The sequence below is a fragment of the Silurus aristotelis genome (assembly GCF_946808225.1).
Source record: "Silurus aristotelis genome assembly, chromosome: 17".
NCBI lineage: Eukaryota > Metazoa > Chordata > Actinopteri > Siluriformes > Siluridae > Silurus > Silurus aristotelis.
Genome location: NC_139590.1, coordinates 11,972,392 through 11,994,745, shown reverse-complemented (window position 1 = coordinate 11,994,745; position 22,354 = coordinate 11,972,392). Strand labels below are relative to the sequence as shown.

At 36.7% G+C, this 22,354-nt stretch overlaps 1 protein-coding gene and 1 long non-coding RNA gene across 2 annotated transcripts; both read left to right on the top strand.

The window, feature by feature from the left end:
* Positions 1-464: 464 nt before the first annotated feature.
* Positions 465-7,008, top strand: LOC310739966 (uncharacterized protein; the record flags this gene model as incomplete). Its single annotated transcript, XM_083566258.1, has 5 exons — positions 465-582; positions 1,778-1,852; positions 4,236-4,275; positions 5,249-5,516; positions 7,003-7,008. The coding sequence occupies exons 1-5, from the start codon at positions 564-566 to the stop codon at positions 7,006-7,008; spliced, it is 408 nt and encodes a 135-aa protein (XP_083422384.1). The 5' UTR covers positions 465-563.
* A 5,106-nt stretch (positions 7,009-12,114) lies between these two features.
* LOC310740199 lies at positions 12,115-17,447 on the top strand. Its single transcript, XR_014537593.1, has 4 exons — positions 12,115-12,253; positions 14,711-14,752; positions 16,969-17,046; positions 17,239-17,447. It is a non-coding gene; the product is annotated as an uncharacterized lncRNA (long non-coding RNA).
* Positions 17,448-22,354: the final 4,907 nt, after the last annotated feature.

Below are 22,354 nucleotides of genomic sequence, written 5' to 3'. Positions count from 1 at the left end.
TATGCTCGGGAATGTAACCAGTTAGACTGGATAAATAAAAATGTAAGTTAATAACTCCGTGTAAACAGCTGACCAAGAAATTATTTTGTGACCAGTATTAGGCGTAAATCTAAAATTAAAAAAAATAAAAAAAATACAGAAATCATTTTACTTTGTTTAATTTTACTTGTGTCAACATTCTGAGAATCATCTACACACACACACACACCACTCCCACCAGTGGGTGGGCCAGGGCTGACACCACACATCAACATGGGTAATAAACCTAACAATATGTACAATTATTAACATTCATCTAAACCATCTAAACTGACCAATTACAAAAACACCAGTTTGTAAGTAACGTTATTGTGAAGGCAAAATAAAGCAATTATTAAGAGTTACACACATTGGACACATCTGACATGGCAACCTGTAGTAACCGCGCTCCTGTCATACTATTGGATAGCTGCAATCTGCGTCAAATTACAATGTATCGCGCGAAAATCTGAGACCTGCGGAGTATCGGAGGAAAACACAACATCAGAAACTTCTCTCTGGTCGATCCCGTTTAAAAGCTCATTATGCCGTCAGATCGCAGCGGTAAGTAGTAAAAACGACGCCGTGCTTCAGCGTGTTTTTACTCGAGCCGCGTTGATGTCCTCAATCTCCGCCGATTTTTGGTCGTCGTTTGCTGTGATCGACTTCCAGGAAATCCCCGATTTAAACACACCGAGTTTAGTGCCGTTCATTACGGGATATTTTCTGTTTTTACTAAAAGTAAGGACGAGACATCGGTATTGTTGCTGTGTTATTGTTAGTTTTAGCTGCACCCATAGCGGATCGCTTTAACTGTGTATTAAGTCCTGGGTTTTGCGGTTTTGCAAAGTTGGGCAGTGAAGAGGTGTTCAGTAATGTACGTACGTACATGTTTCTAATTCCTGTGCCTTATCCAAGTAGTTTCATTTTTTGGGAACCCTTTGGGAACACGCTGTTCATCCAACCATGGGTTTTCCCCAACCTCCCTGACTGAAGTCTTACTCCCCTTTTCTCTCTATCTCGACTCTCACTGCGGCTTGGTCTGTGTGCTGTCTGTGTGCTGTCTGTATGATGTCTGTGTGCTGTCTGTATGATGTCTGTGGGATGTCTGTGTGCTGTCTGTATGATGTCTGTGTGCTGTCTGTGTGCTGTCTGTATGCTGTCTGTATGATGTCTGTGGGATGTCTGTGGGATGTCTGTATGATGTCTGTGGGATGTCTGTGTGTGGTGTCTGTGTGCTGTGTTTTTGTTTTTGTTTTTTTTAAACTTTGTATGGTAAAAACATTAAAAAGTTATGGTGTACTTCGTCCAACATGTTTTGGTATCATAAAAGCTTTTAAATCAGTGCATTTTAGTGGGATAAGTCTTCTTTGGTTACAGTGGTAGAATTCAGCCACCATTATAAATGTGGTTATTTTTTTATTCTCTTTATTTTTGTCTTTTATCATTTTTTTTAAATTCTTGATTGTTATAATTGTTTCATCCTGAGAACTGTCATCCAAACTTTGACTTAATTCTAAAAAAAAAAAAAAACCCTTAGTAAAAGTACTATTTAACCTGGTACAAGGCCTGTGATTTTTGGTCTTTAAGTTATGATTAATAACCTTAAAGATTACAAGAGATAATGTGACTGGTTGTTTGTTCTAAGAATCATACAAATATGATTAATGACAAACTATTGTTTACCGCCTTTCTTTTGCATTCTAGAGAAATAGATTTTCCTAAATGTGCTGTGTTTAATTCTTATTTTTTGATCTAGTTCACTGGTCCTCTTGGATTCGATGCAAGCTAGAAGTGGCCCTTCGATTCCTTGTGTGTTGCAGTGGGGAACCTGGTAAAAATCTTTTTTTTCACATATTGTACACAATATTGTTGTACAGCAATTAATTGTATTACACACAACAGTAGAAAGTAGCTGTCGTGTAGCAAGCACAAACTGGCCTTCTATGGTTGACAAATAAACTTACTGGACACTTTATAAAGCACACTTGTACACTTACTCATGCAATTATCTAACCATCCAGTCCCGGGGCAGCAGTGCAATTTATAAAATCATGTATATATATAACCTGCAGCTTTGAGTAATGTTCACATCAAATATCAGAATGGGGAAATATTTTTTTTCTAAGTCAGGGGTCCTCAACCAATGGACCATGGACCAGTGCCGGGCTGTGGATTATTTGGTACTGGGCCACACTGAATACTTTTTTTATGCATCATCAATTAAGCTTCCACTGATTCTGCATTATGACAAGTTCTGTTACATTTTCTTTATACATGTAATAATCAAATAATATAATATGTATAATAATGTCATATGCACGTTATTGTATGTAGTTATGCATGTGATACACACACACACACACACACACACACACACACACACACACACACACACACACACACACACACACACACACACAATCTGTTTGCACCATGGACCTGGCCCATGGTGCAAAAAAAAGTTGGGCACTGCTGGCCAAAGTGATTTTTATCATGCCATACTTGGCTGAATGTTTTTAAATGTTTTTTTAATGTCTTAAATGTTTTTATAACTGCTAATCTCCTGGAATTTTCAAGCACAGCAGTCTTTAAAGTGTATTAAGGCAATACAACCTATTCTGATATTGGGTAGCTGCTTGATTCCTTGCTGATTGTCTCAGCCCTTAGTCATATTATGTTATGCTAATTCTTTTTCTTGTTTTTCTTCTTCCTCTTCTTCTTTTTTCGGCTTCTCCCGTTAGGGGATCCACAGCGGATCATCTGTCTCCATACATGTCCTCTAAATCTGCCTCTTTCAAGCCAACTAACTGCATGTCTTCTCTCACCACATCCATAAACCTCCTCCTTGGTCTTCCTCTTTTCTTCCTTCCTTAGTGGCACCATCCTCAGCATTCTCCTACTGATATACCCCATGTCCCTCCTCTGCACATGTCCAAACCATCTCAATCTTGGCTCCCTCATCTTGTCTTCAAAACGTCCACCTGTGTGCACCTGTTCTTCTCCATCTCACAACCCACTTGTGGAGCATAAGCACTGATGACATTTATCATCATGCCTTCACCTTCCAGCTTCACATTCATCACTCTATCAGAAACTCTCTTCACCTCCACTACACTCTTACTAAACTCTTCCTTCAGAATCACCCCTACACCATTTCTCTTCCCATCCACACCATGAGAGAACAGTTTAAACCCACCTCCAATGTTCCTGGACTTATTCCCTTTCCACTTGGTCTCCTGAACACACAACATATCTACCTTCCTCCTCTCCATCATATCAGCTAACTCTCCCCTTTACCAGTCATAGTACCAACATTTAAAGCACTAACTCTAACCTCCACTTCTCCTTTTACTGCCGTCTCTATAGACGTCTTCCTCCTCTCCTTCTCCTCCTTCCGCCAACAGTAGCCCAATTTCCATCTGTACCCTGTCGGCTAACAATACCTGTGGTGGTCGTTGGTAACCCGGGCCTCGACCGATCCGGTATGAATTTCTGATTTGTGATCCGCATATTTGATTTGGCACATGTTTTACGCTGGATTTCCTTCACAACACAACCCTCCCCATTTATCCGGACTTGTGACCAGCACTAAGAGTGCACTGGTTTGTGCAACCCTAATGGCTGGGTTATGTTATGCTAATTAACAGACCTAAACATTTGTCTCTGAAAACCAGAAATTACACTCTCCCTGTATTGCTCTCGATGTTTATTGATATTGCAAGATTCCAAATCGAGAAAGACCATGAAACATACGCTACTTACAGTTGTACACAAAATGTTTCTTTTAAGTGAAGAGAAGCTCATGTGCAAATGTTATAAAAGTCTAGTAGACTAAGTGCACGAATGTGTAAACATTTTCGTGTGCACAATTTTAATCAGTAAAACTGCTTTAGTAAGATTCTTTTAGTGAGATTTTTTTTACCTGATTGAATCATAAATGCCATAAAATTCTGTTAAAAATGTTAATATGCTGTGGACTGTAGCAGTCTATAAATATTGATAAGGATTGTGGAACTCCTTTTCTAGCAGCAACTTTCTTTTAAGGGTTTGTACACTTTAAAGCCAGATTGTTTAAGTGTTCTTATTGTTAGAACTCTTAATTGTTAAAGTGGCGTTGAGCGTATCTAATTTAATGTTAATTTGTGTAAGGTTTTTATTAGTTAAAAGGTTTTAGGGTCATCTGTGTGAAATATTCTTTAATTTTTCTTAAATAGTTTTGGAGGTGCTAAATATCATTAACAAGACATCACAAAGGTAAAATAAATAAGAAAGAAAAAAGCGTGGAAAAGAAAGTATACCTCTTATTCACTTTAATTTCTACAGTTTTACATATCAGCATATAATTATCTGGTCCATATTATTTCAAAAACTCCACCTTAGATGAACATTATATGACATATTACACTGTCATCATTTATTTGTTATATGTTTTGTAGCCACAGGACCTGAGTGCCTTGTGTTATTAAACTCACAATATACAAAAAAAATTCTGGAATCAAATGTGAGGCCGACTATCCCACAGCTAAAGCTTGGTCGAAATTGGGTAATGCAACAGGACAATGATCCCAAGGCACCAGCAAATCGATGTTGCAATGGCCCGGTCTTTAACCTGACTGAAATGCTGTGGCAGACTTTAAGAAAGCAAATGCCCACAAATCTCATTGAACTAAAGCAACATTAAAAAAAAAGAGTGTATTGCTGCTAAAAGTGGTTCTGCAATCTATTGAATTATGATTTGTACTTAATTTTTCACACATGGTTTCTTTATTTTGCCTTTTTTTTATTAAACCAATGACTGTGTAATGTCATGTTGTTCATCTAAGGTTGTATTTATACCATTTTAAGATTGCTAAGGTCCAGCTGATTATGTCCTGATAGGTAAAACCATATGGCTATAATGCCTTCTTGTGATTTTCTGTACAATTCAGCACTAATCAGAACAGTCACTGGCCTTTGCTGTGTTGAACACAGGCTGAGCTTGTTTGTAAATAATTAAAGTAAAATAGTTTTATATGTGCTAACCTTTTTTTTATTTATATATTTTTTTATCAAAACTTGATAGTGTGTCGGATTTATGTATCATTCAGCCCTACTTATATATTAGGGACCATCAGAGACCATCCAGTTTAGCCTCAATAAACAACTAAGCAAAGTCTGTTCAAAGAATTCAAATGTAATTTAATGTTGTCATTTTTAATCTCTACAATGCTTACATTTGTGTTAACAGGGGAAGAACAGCTTACTCTTCCTGTCCAGGAAGCAACACAGTCATTGGAAACACCTTTATACCAGAGTTCTGTGATGCCATGGTATTAAAGGATATTATAACTGAGGAATCATCCTGCTTACAACTGAACCGTCACAGAATGGGGACACAGATGCAACTTGCCTTGTTCTACTTGCAAGTCAGGGCAGGTCTGAATCATTGTGCCTTCTTAATGTTAGAACTTGAGTCACCTTCCAGAACCAATAAAAATGGTAGAATTGGCCAAATAGTAGATATTATGGAATATGAAAAAAAAAAGATGAAATTGTCTTATGTTGTAATTTGGCAAAATTAGTATGTAAACACTGAATATTATGGAAAAATACAGTTTATAGACTGATTGTATCATATCCCTTTTTTGTATATATGTATTTGTGCTAAAATGTGAATGTCTTTTTTCAACTTTTTATATATCTGTTTAATTCAAACACTTTGTATTATTATTATTATTTTTGAGGTAATTAATGCACTTTTATGTACAGTATATGCTTTTAACTTTATTTTATATATATATATATATATAATATTAAAAAAATTACGGTTAATTTATCTGGATATCTTTTATAAATTGGTATGTTATGTTTGTGGTATATTTAATATCTATAAAACATTTCCATAAAAGTGCTGTACATATAAAACTTTCCCAATTTTTTTTATAAGTACAGCACTTTTAATGGAAATTTGAGTTGTATTATTTCAAACTTACAATTGTATGTATAAACTATTTTCTTACTTTTTTTTTTGTATAGATTGATAAAAGAATCTTTATGTACATTTTGGAAATCTAAAGCAATAATGAAAATATTAAAGAAAATCTAAACTCAATTTAAATGATGCCTTTGTTATATTAAGAATATAAAAGAATTGTTTAAATAAAACCACTTTGAAATCTTACTGACTCAATGTGTTGAATTAAATAAAAACTAATGTTCCACAGATATGCATTATAATCCAAACAGAGTGGTTCTCACATCAGTTGTCTTTACAATTTTTATTCAAAAGATATTTGTAATCTTTTTCTGACAAAGTGTTTAATGGTGGACATTTCATGACTATGAAAATTGTAGATTCACACTGAAGGCATCAAGGGCTATTTGACCAAGAAGGAGAGTGATGGGGTGCTGCGCCAGATGACCTGGCCTCCACAGTAACCGGACCTGAACCCAATAGAGATGGTTTAAGGGTGAGCTGGACCGCAGAGCGAAGGCAAAAGGGCCAACAAGTGCCAAGCATCTCTCGGGGAACTCCTTCAAGACTGTTGGAAGACCATATCAGGTGACTACCTCTTGAAGCTCATCAAGAGAATGCCAAGAGTGTGCAAAGCAGTAATCAAAGCAAAAGGTGGCTACTTTGAAGAACCTAGAATATGAAATTTTTCAGTTGTTTCACACTTTTTTGTTATGTATATAATTCCATATATAATTCCACGTGTTATTTCATAATTTTGATGCCTTCAGTGTGAATCTACAATTTTCATAGTCATGAAAATAAAGAAAACTCTGAATGAGAAGGTGTGTCCAAACTTTTGGTCTGTACTGTATGTATTTCTCTTTGTTGGTTGTACTTTGTTGCATGTCTATAAACTGGCTGCTAAAACATGACCCTTCCACTTTAGATTAATAAAATACTTTATATATCTATAGTTCCTTAATCTGTCACAACAACTTGTAATAACACATTTACAATAAGATAACTTTAACATTGTATACGGTTAGATGTAGAGCTTTTCCCCCAGCTAGGTAACAAATCAAAGGTTACTATAAATTGTCAGTTTGTCAGTCACAACACAGATACATCAAGACATGTACAAAATGAAGAATAAAACAACAGCAAACTTTCTGTGAGCACAAACTATGGCTGAAATGCAATTGAATTAACACTTGATCATAGAACTAATTAACATTATTTTAATGTTAGCTTAATTTTTCAGTTCACAGGTTTTGTCAACAATGTGACATTCCTACAGAGATAAAAACAACTCAAACTTTTCAAAGGCCATGACTGTATTTGAATCGTCATACTCAAATTAGAGTTACTTATCAGACAAAGCTTTGTAGAATGAAATAAACATGTATACATATTCATGATGTAAGAATGTAATGCACTTGTGTGTTTATTCTGAGTGATGTGTAAACACCAGGTTCGGTAAATTTGCTCATTTCATAGCACTGCTGTCAGTGCATGGACGTCTAACAGTGGTTCTGTGCAGCTGTAAGTCTGAAACATTGTTATGGCGAGGACAAAAAATAAGGGCCACGGGTTACTTCTGTTTACATTAAGTAGCCGTATTTTTGACATAATTTCCGGATTCCGTCATATATTTACGTCATGGCATGCATTTGCCCTTCGACCCTGTTGCGTCACTTTCGCGGGAAAACTGAGTCACGTGTAGGCATTCCTACAGAAAGTTAAATTGACTGCAATACTTGGGTGGGGAAAAAAGCAACAGATCTTTGCTTTATATTTTTTTTCGAGCTTGAAATCGGAACTGTTCATCCGGAACGTTTCACTGGCGTTTGTCTGATGAACACAGACGCTTGTGAAATTGAAATGAAATGAAAAGTTAAATGAATTGATTAAAGGTACGTCCCTTGATCTTAATTCATTTTGAACGCAGTGTACATTACATTTGTTGAGATTTCTAGTTTTATACTGCTCGGATCATACCCGGGACCATGACTGCTGATTTAGGCATAGTGCAATCAGAGTGTGAACAGAATGTTAACATGGTATCTAGAAACATAACGCCTTTTAAATATTAGTAAAACAATTGCATGACCAAAGTTGAACATACTATAAAGTTTTTAGACTTTTTTTTTCACATTTTAGACTCTTAGATGTGTGTTAGAATCAGAGATAATGATCCATTCTTTCCACAAAAAAAGCCCAAATTTACAATGTATGAAGAAAAGTAGGCAGGAGTACAAGGAGATTTGGCACCAGGTGAAGAGGGATGTGGCGAAAGCCAAAGAAAAGGTGTATGAGGAGCTGTATGAGAAGTTGGACACTAAGGAAGGAGAAAAGGATTTATACCCATTGGCCAGGCAGAGGAACCGAGCTGGGAAGGATGTGCTGCAAGTTAGAGCAATAAAGGATGGAGATGGAAATGTGTTGACTAGTGAGGAGAGTGTGTTGAGAAGATGGAGGGAGTATTTTGAGCAGCTGATGAACGAGGAAAATGAGAGAGAGAAGGTGGATGATGTGGAGATGGTGAAGCAGGAAGTGGATAGGAATAGTAAGGAGGAAGTGAGAGCAGCGAATAGGAGGATAAAGAGTGGAAAGTCGATTGGACCAGATGACATACCTGTAGAAACATGGAGATGTTTAGGAAAGATGGCAGTGGAGTTTTTAACCAGATTGTTTAACAGGCTTTTGGAAGGTGAGAAGATGCCTGTCTTTAAGAATAAGGGAGATCTGCAGTAACTACAGGGGAATGAAGTTGATCAGTCACACCATGAAGTTATGGAAAAGAGTAGTGTAAACCAGGCTGAGAGAAGAGGTGACCATCTGTGAGCAACAGTATGGTTTCATGCCAAGAAGAGCATCACAAATGCTTTATTTGCTTTGAGGATGTTGATGGAGAAGTATGGAGAAGGTCAGAAGGAGTTGCATTGTGTATTTGACGATTTAGAGAAAGCGTACGACAGGGTGCCGATTATCACAGTATCATCCGCAAACATCATAGTCCATGGAGACTCCTGTCTGCTTTGTGGTTAGAGTAGGGGGCAGGTTAAGAAGAGCCTGGAGAGGTGGAGGTACACGCTGGAGAGAAGGGGAATGAAAGTCAGTAGGAGTAAGACAGAGTACATATGTGTGAATGAGAGGGAGGGCAGTGGAGTGGTGCGGTTGCAGGGAAAAGAGGTGGAGAAGGTGGATGGGTTTAATACCTTTGATCAACAGTGCAAAGTAATGGAGAGTGTGTTAGAGAAGTGAAGAAAAGAGTGCAGGTAGGGTGGAGTGGGTGGAGAAGAGTGACAGGAGTGATTTGTGATAAAAGAGTATCTGCGAGAGTAAAAGGGAAAGTTTATAGGACTGTGGTGAGACCTGCGATGTTGTATGGTTTAGAGACAGTGGCATTGAGTAAAAGACAGGAGGTGGAGCTGGAGGTAGCAGAGCTGAAGATGTTGAGATTTTCATTGGGAGTGACGACGATGGACAGGATTAGAAACGAGTTGAAGATGATGTAGGTTGTCTGTCAAAAATTTGGAAACACCGTATTTTTTTGTTTTTGAGACACACATCCGGTTACACATCCAACATTAACAGTATGAGGTACCAAATAAATATATAAATACACAAATGTTAAACTTGGTTTTCATTGAAAAACCCTTCCTTAGCATGAAACAGCTTTGCACATTCTTTGCATCTGGACAGTGCCATATTTAAAAATTCAGCTGCAATACTTTTCCATGCCTCTTTTAAACTTTTTAAAATTTACTAATTGTATATTTATCTCTGACATTGGGATCCAGTTCATCCCAGAGCAGTTTAAAAGGATTTCGGTCTGGTGACTGGGCAGGCCATTCCATGATAGATAACACTCCACTTCACTTCACTGTTTGTTCTCTAAATCTGTAATGCTTACAGAGCTTTGACATATGCTTCTGTCCTTGTCTTATCATATAGTGAATTTAGTTCTAATTAGTCGCAGTCCAGGAATTGCATATCGTTAATGTATGGAATTGTAGCCATGTTGGTTCATTATTCTTTTCACTCCAAATACGCCTACAACATTCCCTGCTCCAAAACAATCTCAATTTATCAAGCTTCCACCTCCATGTTTGACTGTGGGTGTGAGGGAGTCTGGTTGTATCTTCTCTCCTGTTTTTCTATTAGAGCATACCTAACAAAGTTCATATTAAATTTGGACTTTTCTAACAATAAAAGACTGTGTTTTCACATTTTTGACAGGCATTGTAAAATGTATATTAATACATATGAATGCAATTTTTATATATGTTTGAATTATCTTTGTTTACTTTATTAGGAGCACATGTACATCTTAGACTGATAGGCCAATGTTTTAATATATCACGATAGTTAAATGGTCTAGTTGATTTTCGTTAGAAATCAAACAGTTTACACAATAGCGCTTTATTAAGCTGTACAATTTCCACATGAGCATTACACAGTTTTTATATATCATGCTATGTTTGGCCTTCATTCATGACACCAGAGTGTTTTCTTTTTTCAAGTGCTTGTGCATCACTGTGGTACTTCCATGCAACACAAGCGCCGCTTTGCATAACCTTCAGGTACAGTTTTCTTTTTTGCGTTTAATATAAAATGCTCTTGTGCTTTGGATGACTTGAGATGCACACGTGTTTCTGCTAATTTCGCAGGCGGCTGTTATCTTGCCGTTATGCTAACCCAAAACCTGAGCAACCCAACTAATCGGTATTCGTTAACGACAAATTTCATTATCGATTATTACCGTTGTTGCAGCTCTGCTTTATTCACTTATACTGAAAAATATCTTGAACTTCTGTTTATAAAATGTGATATATGATCAGATATGTAGTTCTGGCCTTGATAAGTCAGAAGTGTTTTATGAATATCTAGACATATGTAGATATGTAAACTTATTTTTGTTAAGTGTAATACATTTTGGTTATTTCATTTGTTTTTAAATTCTACAGATTAAATGGACTGTGTGTGACTATAGATTTTTTTTGCATAGATGGAAAACTAAAGTATAGCACATGCACAAAAGCTGAAAGATGTATAATCTCAAATAAAAAACCCTTTCCTGTATACATTTCAAACAATATGGAATTCAATATTGACATCTGATTAAAAACCGATTCATGATGAGACACTTAAAGAAGAAAAAGCTCCAGATTCTACAAAACTCACTGTACAAGTACTCTCCATTAACAAAAGATTTTTCTATAACAATGAGAAACCTGGTATTTCATAAGCACTTATTTAACCTTACCCTTAATGTTTAAGAAATCTTTTATAGGAATCAACACCCAAGAAATTTCACTGTTTCTGCTATTCTTCAATAGGCAGAGGTTTGCAATTGCACCTTTGTTTCCAACCACAACACGAATGTTAAGAATGTTGTCAGCTGTAAGAAAGCGCTCTATTCCACATGAGATGACTGCCACATAAAATGTACATTTGATATGTCAGGGTTTTTCTGACATTTCGGGTATTCTGATTTCATTTTAAGATTATGGTATTATTGAGTGTAGATAATGAGAAAAAAATATACTGAAATCTGAACAATTGATAAAAAGTGAAGAGGGTTTAAATACTTAAAAACTATACATATATATATATATATATATATATATATATATATATATATATATATATATATATATATATATATATATATATATATATATATATATATACACACACACACACACACACACACTGTAAATCTTCTCAAGGGACAATAATATAGAAATTAAACTTGGATATATTTTATAGTAATCAATGTGCAGTTTGTATAGCAGTACAGATTTACTGTCTTCTTAAAATAACACAACATATAGCCATTATTTTCAAAATAACTGGCAACAAAAGTAAGTACACCCCAAAGTGAACATGACAAAATTTCCAAAGTACTGCTTAGATAGGTTCCTCTTCATGACATCACTGAGCTGTTGAAGATCAAAACTTTAACCCAAGAAAAATTTTCATTATGAACTTTTCTTCTGAACATGGAATTTTCCTAATAAAATAAACAAATAATCATGCAAGGAACATCTATGGTGTATGTAATGATAATGACGTATACACAGATCTAGATATACCTTCTCCCTTTGATAATAAAACCCTCCCAAATATTGAGCGGGGAAAACTGCTCAGCACGCAAGAGCCCACGCGTCACACCCGGGGCACGAGCGTGAGCACGAGCACGAGTTAACAGGAACTTGCGGAACTTGTAGCCCGGCGGTCTCGCGCTAAAGTTTATTAGCTAAGTGTGTGAGGTGATGTCTAATTTACAAGGTGAGATAATAAAACACGTGTACTTCAAATACTTTTTATCTCTATATTTGCTGATTGATTCAGAGCATTCATTCTTATTTATTTCCAACATCATTGCATTTGTGTTCTGTCGTTTGTTATGAAAGCTGAGTATCTAACTGGCATCCATTAGGATTCACCGCGTATTGAATTACAATCGATGGATTAATATCAGCATTTGGCGACATGACTTCGATCTGCGGTCAGGGTTAAGTTTCTTCAAAACCGCTGCGGGTGTAAAAGGGGGAAGGCGTGATTCTGAAACACGTTTCTGGATTTGTTTAGAAACTGAGGATGCGATTCATGTCTGCTTTCTAGCATGACCGGCTGACTTCATAACTTTTTTATTTATATATTTTTTTCACTGCCCAATTATCATAAGTAGTAGTCAGAGTAACGGGTTTGGCTGTAGAAAGTATTCAGGATAGCTATAGACAACAGCAATTTACACTTCGTCCTTTCCTACTTCGAGTTTAAGTGTTTCTTGTACACCTTATTAATTCAAGTACATAATTTGTACACGAGTACTTTGTTTTACAATATGTTGTTATTAACTGTAATAGTAATGTTCTGCAATGCACATACAGTATTTTGTAGATGTACTGCTTATCTTCTACAAGACTGTGCCATCTCCATGACACAAAATTCCCCCTGACAATTTATACAGAATGTTAAAACTTGTTGTGTTTGTGATGATTCTCATTCATCCACGTGTGGTTATCTGGAAGTTGTCATGTCAAATGTATCGGATTGAAACATTTCACTTCTTATCTGAGCGGTTTCTTGACGGATGTGGGCAAGATTACAAAATGTGTATGCTCCAAGGGTCGTGTAAAATTGGGTGGCACCCCTGTATGACAATGTTAAAATCTACAGTCTGTTCATGTAAGCAGCAACACTGCACAACAGGAAGCGCTTTTATGTTGATTTTATATTCTTGTATAGCTGTAGATGGAAGTCAATTTAAATGAACGGTTTTTGTGACTGCAGCTTTTGGTGAACTCGGACCTGTCAAGTGGTGTTTACATACAGTTAATGAATGTAAAATACGATAATTAGAAAAAGACACAGCAGTCAGGAAAATGTAATTTCTGTGATTTTGACTGTGCCTTATTTTCAATTGACACTTATTATTTCCTCCCTTCTTTTTATTATTATTATATCAGTATTGGTATCAGTATCGGTGGTGTGTGTATACACTTTGTCCACTTGCCCGCTACCACATACACATACACACACATATATATATATATATATATATATATATATATATATATATATATATATTGTAAAGTTTATACATTACTGTAAATTGCTCTGTTTTGCAAATTTTGTACTGTAATTTGTTAAATTATTAACATCCCATTACTGAGGTCCCCTGGTGGTCTAGTGGTTAAGATGCAGCGCTCTCACCGCTGCGACCCGGGTTCGATTCCCGGTCAGGGAACCATCCCCAGCCACTCTCAGTGCCGGTCCCAAGCCCGGATAAATTGGGGAGGGTTGCGTTAGGAAGGGCATCCAGCGTAAAACATATGCCAAATCAAACGTGCGGAGGATCCGCTGTGGCGACCCCTAACGGGAGAAGCCGAAAGAAACTTTATTAACATCCCATTACTGCCCCATACTGATTACTATTCTTTAAGACTCCTGGGAAGGCTAGGCCATGTCTCGGCTTATATGGCAATGTGTGCCGATGCCCTGGTAAGAAATACCAAGAAAATTGTGTCTTGCATATAATCATGCATGGTGGTGGTGTCTGAGGCTGCATGAGTGCTGCTGGTACTGAGGAGCCGCAGTTCATTGAGGGAAAACATGAATTTCAAAATGTAGTGACTTTCTGAAGCCGAACATGATGCCCTGCCATCAGAATCTGGGCTGAACCACAGTTTTTCAACATAATAAAGACCCAAAACACACCACCAAGATGACAACTGCGTTGCTGAGGAAGATGTTGGTAAAGGTAATGGAGTGGCCAAGTATGTCTCCAGACCTAAACCCTACTTAAGCATCTGTGGGGCATCCTCGAACTTAAGGTGGAGAAGTGACGTGTGTCTAACACCCAGCAGCTCTGTGCTGTCATTTTGGAGGAGAGGAAGAGGAAGAGGATCCCAGCAACAACCTGTGCAGCTCTGGTGAATTCTATGCCCAGGAGGATTAAGGCATTGCTATATAACAATGGTGCTCACACAAAATATTGACACTTTGGACACAGTTTTGACATGTTCCCTTAGGGTGTACTCACTTTGGTTGCCAGCTGTTTTGACAATAATGGCTGTATGTTGAGATTTTCAGATTCACTTTTGTGAGATTCTGTACATTCATGATTGCATCGGGGGTAACATGCAGATACAGTGATGGCATTGGGGACCTGTTTTTCTGTTTTCAAATGGAAAGAAATATGTATTTATTTCAACCTGCAAAATATTTGTGTCTCTACAGGTACTATTTGGAGACTGCGGACGTTCTGCCCACGTCCTTCAGGTAGGCCCAGTGAAAAAACTTTGTCTTTACCAGTTTAATAAACTTTTGCAGGTGTCTAACAATACCAGTATTTTAGTTTATTGTTCTTATGGCTAGTATATTAAACTATTAAACTGTTGGTCATAGCCTGTATCATTGTGATTAATGTATATTTGTTATTCATTTTTAAGAAATGTTAATAAGTCTACATTTTGTTTACCGCTCTTGTGTTGTTAACTATATTCCCCATGTGTTAACAATAGGTGAGAATGTGAAAATTTCCCAACATTTCTAGGTAGACAAGGAGTGTACATACTGTATGTTTTTTAATTTACCAGCTATCCAAGAGACTCTTTAAACTGCTGGTCTGCCATGACTGTTCACTGGAAGAATCTAGCCACACTAAGTGTTATGTTCTGTTTAACCAACACAAAGCTAAGCACATAGTCATTTGTAGGTGGACTGTTTATTTTGTCTAAGACTGGCAAACCCTAATTGCACAAAATTTCCTCCTGACAATTGGCACACGAGTGTTCGAGTTTAGTCCTACATTTGCATGCAACTTTTTCGGATACCTGCGTGAAATTGGGCGACACCCCCCCCCCCCCTTGTCCTTCACCACTGCTAACAGAAAAGGGCTCAGAGCTGATCCTTGAGGCACTCCAACCCCCACCTTGAACCAGTCTGTTGTTCCTACTGCACACTTCACTACTGTTACACTGTTCTCATACATGTCCTGCACCACCCTCATACTTTTCTGACACACCTAAATTTCTCATACAGTACCACAATCCTACCATACTTTTTGCAAAATCTACCATCTGCCCTTACATATTCCTCTCCTTAAAACCATACCTACCCATCACTTCCTCATCACCTCTGTTCCCTTCACCTACATGCCCATTTCAACAATCTTTCTTTCCTAGGTACCCCCCTCTTTTACCACTTCATCTAACTCACTCCAGAATATGTCCTTCTTCCCCATCTAACAACCCACTTGAGGAGCATAGGCACTGATGACATTTATCATCGCCTCTTCGACTTCCAGCTTAACGTTCATCACCCTATTAAAAACTCTCTTTACCTTCACTACACACTTACTGAACTCTTTTTTTCACAATCACCCCAACACAATTTCTCTTTCCATCCACACCATGAAAGAACAGTTTAAACCCACCTCCAATGTTCCTGGCCTTACTCCCTTTCCACTTGGTCTCCTGAACACACGACATATCCACCTTTCTCCTCTCCATTATATCAGCTACATATCCCTTTACCAGTCATAGTACCAACATTTAAAGTACCAACCCGAACCTCCACTCTCCTCCACTTCTCCTTTTCCTGCTGTCTCTGTAGACGTCTTCCTCCTCTCCTTCTCCTCCTTTGGCCAACAGTAGACCAATTTCCGCTACCCTGTTGGCTAACAATACCTGTGGTGGTCGTTGGTAACCGGGGCCTCGACCGATCCGGTATGAAATTCTCTTTCGTGATCCGCATATTTGACTTGGCCCATGTTTTATGCTGGATGCCCTTCCTAACGTAACCCTCCCCATTTAACCGGGCTTGGGACTAGCACTAGAGTGCACTGGCTTGTGCAACCTTAATGGATGGGTTGGCAACCTGATATGACAATATAAAAAAATACAGTCTGTTCATGTACACAGTGACACTGCAAAACGGACAGCTTTATGATGTTGATTTTATATTCTTTAACAGTTGGATGCTTCAACATCACTGTGTGCTGAAATGGAGTCATTTAAACAGAAAGTTAATTGTAACCGCAGCTTTTGATGAACTTTGACCTGCGGATCATGTAAAGGAAAGGGACCAATAGAAGGCGTGAGGCTCTTCAGAAAGTGCATGAAGAATGTCGTGATTTCAGTTGCATCGCACACAGTTAAAGAATATAAAATATTGATCATGCACAAAAGGACATAGCAACCATCAGGAAAAAAAGCCATTTCTTTGATTGTTGGCTGTGCCATTTTTTTTTTAGTTGACACACATTAGTAGAAGCAGTAGTAGTAGTAGTAGTAAAATGAACAAATTAATGTCTTGAAGTATAAGTAATTCATGAGTTATTAAGTGGTCTTAAATGCTACTTAGAATCTTGAAATGTGTTAAAGGTAAAGTTGTATTTTTTTATTTAGCACACACAATGAATAAACATTAAACTTAAATCAGTTAACCGATAAAATGTGATCATGAGATACAGATCTCTTTCTTTGCCACTACAGATGTTTCAACAAATTGCCTAAGGCGATGTCTTACTGCTGCCTGCAGAGTGTTAAGTTGCTGCAACTCGCATCGCTCAGGTAGATCTATAGGATTCCAACTTATTGTTGGTTATTATTACTGGATATTTCTTAAGGAAATATATGTATTTTATGTATGTAATTTATGTATTTCATCTTCATGAAATGTATAATATATAATATATAATTTATTATTTTTGTCATGGTTTCAGTGATGTCTCATTTACAGTAGTGTATCACTTTTGTCAGCAGATGATAACGTGCTGTTATCAGTGGAAGAATCAGAGCCGTGGTCTCATCAAAGCTCTGTACAGCCCTGGTTTATGAACCATGGAAGAATGACTTTTCCCCACATTCAACAACCCAGTTAGACCTGTCACAAATACTGTTAATAAATAATTTATTTGATGTTTTTAATATAAAGCATTTATATATTGGTAATAAATAATTATACTAAATAATTGTTTATTTTTGTCTTGTTTGTTTTATTGTCTTTATGACCATGGGTCTCAACTGGCTGGAAATTCTAATGTCTAGTCAACATAGGTTTGAAAATATTTAATTTTTATAGTTTTCACCAACGTTTTGCAACACAATGTGCATAAAATGTGTTTCTTTTGTATTATATAAAAATATTCAATGCTTAGAATTATTGACTAGTTCCAAATTTAATATAATGTACTAATCAATGGTACATTTGCATAAATTTTTGATGAAGCAGAAAATGGTAGCGTTTCTGGGTAGAAACAAAAATCTATTCAACAGTACTATCAAATGATCTTTTTATAGAAATGGTGTTCAATTGCATTTCAAGTGCTGGGCTGCAGACACAGCTCCAGGGTCCATTATTAAATCCTGAGCTCAGATTATAATGCAGAGTTCATTGTACATACAATTTAAAGAATTAAAAACATTTTAAGGTTTAAACTGAGCCTTCTGTAGGTAAATTAACAGTTAAATATGCCTGTCGCTGGAAAATAAAACAGAATTTTGACAAGACCTTTGAATTAAGATAGCTGAAACCTAAGAAACTAAAGGCAGTCTTTACATCAGAAAGGACAGTGGTGGCCTTTTACAGCAGTTTAAGTAGGTTTACTATTTTTTCAGCATCACTGATTTTGGGGATATCTAATTGAATCATTTTGCGTACTTTTGTGCTCAAGATTGCCGTTATAGCCACTTAACAGTGGCAGTTTTTGTTTGAATGGCGCTCTGGGCAAACCACGCCATGACCCACACCCACCTGCCACCACCAAAAGAATAAATAAATACTTTGACTAAACTTACCTAATTTTTTTATAAGAAATAAGAAACACCACAAATAAATTAGCACTTTACACAACAAACTAAATATATTTTCACTACAAATTAACTTGCCCAAAACATGATCAAACGATGCAAAGGCATCTATTACATCATCAGAGAAAATCTGACCAGAGGCAGATGTGGTGGACAGTATGTAAATCTCTTGAAATTGCTTTATTATTATTTTCCCTCTGGAAGTAAGTGTTAATTTGACATGATTATGTAATACATCTTGTTCTTTGTGGAATTTAATTAAAAAAATAATAATACACTAAAAATAAAATATGTGGAGGACAGAGTAGTATGGAGACACATGATCTGCTGTGGCGACCCCTAATGGAAGCAGCAAAAAGAGAAAGGAAAAGAAGGGGAAGAGGAAGAAGGGTGAGAAGGAAGAAGCGGATAAATTCAGACCGGCAACTGCATGGTTGATAATGATGACAGCAAGGCCGATGAGGCGCTCTTGTGACATGGTGGGCTTCGGGTATTATTTGATTAGTTTCAGCATTGAAAAGTTTCTCTGCTTCAGCTACCGTCACTGGAGAGTAAGATATATTCTCAGAGTAGTCCACAAATTTGTATACATTTTTGAGATCTCCCTTTTTTGTATAAATATCACCTTAAATGCCTTTATTGCACAATCAAATGAACATGCCAATGTGCACAATTTATTAAACTCTCAGAACCAAGAACCATACTCCGTGGCTAATTCTAGCCAAAAGATACATACAACATCTATATAACTATAATATAGGTGTATTTAAAAAAAAAGCCTTTTAAGCTAGCCCTGGAGATTCCCCTCAATTCCGGACCTTTAGAACATCACCACAATTAATTTTTCTTTTTTTTTAATCCATAATTTCCATTTGGATTCAGCTCGCCTTACTAACATCACGTTCATTCCAGATCTTGTCAATTCTCACACTAAAAACCTGGAATTCTGAGGTGACGTAATCCGTTTATAGCCATATAGACGCTTGTTGCACGAGATATCGTTCCAGCATGTCCACTGACCTAATGTGATGCGTTCTCAGGCCTCACATTAGCAAAGGTCAGGTGACCTTTCCTTCTATATGTGGTTCTTTTCCAAACTGTTACCACAAAGCTGGAGGCACTCAATTGTATAAGAGGTATTTAGATGTGCTATAATAAAATTTGCATTCACTTGAACTTGGAAACCCAAACCTGTTCCAGCATGGCAATGCCCCTGTGCACAAAGTGAGCTCCTTGAAGATATGGTTTACATGCTTTGGAGAGGAAGATCTTGAGTGGAATGCTATAGAGCTTATCCCTACTAAACGTCTCCTCACCTACATCAGTACCTGCCTTTTGTAATACACTTATGGCTGATGAACCCATATATCCAGAAGCACACTCCAAAATCTAGTAAAACATCTTCCCAGAAGATTGGAGGGAAATACAGTATAAGAGCAAATTGGGGACTAAATGTGGAATGCAATGTTCAAAAATCTCATACCATACTTATTACTAGGTGACCCAATACTTTTGACAATATAGTGTAGGTATACATTATATAATATATGTGTGTGTGTGTGTGTGTGTGTGTGTGTGTTTTGAGCATGTTTCTCCTGTTCACTATAAAACAAAATAATATGCTGATTATATGCATAATAATATGCCTGTGTTAAATGTAATAAAGGGAATCACTGAAACAGATAATATAAGAATACAAATATAAAAATACAAAGGTATTTTTAATAATTTTGCTTCACCTGTCAACAACAGTCCTAATCATACAATTCTGTTAATGAGTGTGACCAAATAGCTGTTTAAATTCTTTAAAAAGGTAGGCCAAAAGATTTTTTTAAATAAAAATGAATGCTAAAAGATTTGGGTCCAAAAAATTAAATAAAAAGGCTGTTTTGTATATGAGACAGTGTGGCATTTTAAAGGAGCATCCGATTAAAAAAATACCTCTTACGGTATCTCTTTATGCAGAGGTCGGTAAAAATGTTTCTACAGACTGCCTTTGATACACTGTACAAAGTAACCGTTGCCCCACCTGCATAGTATGACTGGTATGTGGTTGGGAAATTCTACTTTTTGCTTAGCTGGTAAAGCAATTGAATGTAACTGATATATCTGAGCTGCAGAAGGGTCTTTTGTCTTCACTAAACTGTGACCTCCTATTCTATCTGGTGCTTTCTCGGTCTTGTACTGTCATCCTCCTGCAGTTTCCTTCAAGGGAGGTGATAGTCTTGATTTAAGTTGACTTATAGTTTGGTGGTTTTGATGACTAACACCTTCTTACCTACCTACTTATTCCACTTCTGATTTATATCACTGATAGGAGGTATAGATTCTTTGGTGTGAGCTCAATATGCTTGCGCTTAATGTTTTCTCCTAATCCACCTTTACACCTTTGCCTTGTCATGATTCCTGCCCTGCTTCTTCACAGCTCTCCCAATGTTTAGCAGCTTTTGCTGGTTTCTCTACCCATTTTGTTTCTTTTTTTTACCTGTTATATGTCTCTTGTTTTTGTTTTTTATTTATTTTTTTTTTTTTTTAAGAACATCCCAAATTGTTGTATTGGTTATTTACAAGTGCTTGTGCAATGAATGTTATTTCTGAGATTCAATATGAGCTTAATTTAAATAACACTCTGGTCTTAATGGTAAATATGTTTGTTTGTTTGTTACAATAAGTGCAGTCTTTAAAAATGCAAACCATAAACAGACATTCCAAGCCAAACAAAAAGCTGAAATATTCGGCGTTTTTAATGCATTCTGGTGTAGCTATCAGCAAATGAAAGCTGAAGTTTATAGAATATACAAATACAATATAAAATTACTGCTTTGTCATTCGCGTACTTTCTGAGGAGTTTGAATGTGCTTAATTGATTATGCATTAATTTATCTATTTGTTAGTTTTTTTATGTAGAATAGCAAAAAACAAACAAACAAACAAAAAAGTCAAAACACAGCATGAACCTAGGACCAGTGTGCACTGAAGTAGCATTTAAAAACACTTTATCTTTAATAACAAAAGTTAACACTATATTCTAATATATTCTTATATTTAATTATAAGGAATTAAAAATAATTGTAAGCATTCAAATGTACTGTATAACTGCAATATTTTTGTATAATTCCTCTTGACAAAAAAACCCCATACGGTGTTAGTTATGTAAAGATTGCTGGTGCAAAATCGGTTTTAATTGAAGCCTAAAAGCAGCTGTTCAACTAATTTCTTTTAAACACTAAAAAACACCAAACAAATTTTGTAAAACCTCATATTTTCTCAAATGCAAAAAAAAAAAAAAAAAAAAAAAAAAAAAAAAAAGGTGGTCTATTTTCTCCTGGCCAAACTTGGGTACAAAGACTTCGCATGAATGGCTGGTAGTCATTCACACAGATGACAGATGTTTTTTTTTAAGTTGGAACAGATGTGATTCTTTTGTAGCATGAGCAAACATGAGCCACATTGAAAAGTTTATTTCATTTCAATTTAAGTCAATTCAATTACATTTTACTTGTATAGCAGTTTTAACAGTGGACATTGTCTCAAAGCAGCTTCACACAGATCATGTGGTAAAAAAGAACGAATATGGATGTTCTTTATAAGTGTAAGTTTGTGTCTCAAGAGGAAGCCTGTGGCGACTGTGGTGAAGGAAAAACTCCCTGAGATGGCATAAGGAAGAAACCTTAGAGGAATCAGACTGAAGAGTGAACCCCTCCTCATCTAGGTGAAACCGAATGTCCATTTATTACAGCTAAATGATGTTGAGGTGTGCAGTGATGATGATCAAATGCAAACTGTAGTCTTGAGTCAGTGTAGCAGACTGTTGACATGACGTACAGTACAGTAAATCCATCCTCAAAGCTCCTGTGATCCTCAGGCTGTAGATGTAAAAACATCCCTGGCTGCACAGAGTAGCCTCCATTCACACTATCCAAAGGCAGACTGGGATGAAGTGGAAAGAGGAGAGGTGCAGGAACACTGCTCACTGGTACTTCAGGAGCATGTTCAACTCAAACCAAGAATGTCTGTTAACTACCACTACCTAGCAGAACAGGCTCTGATGATAGAGCCATGGATGCCA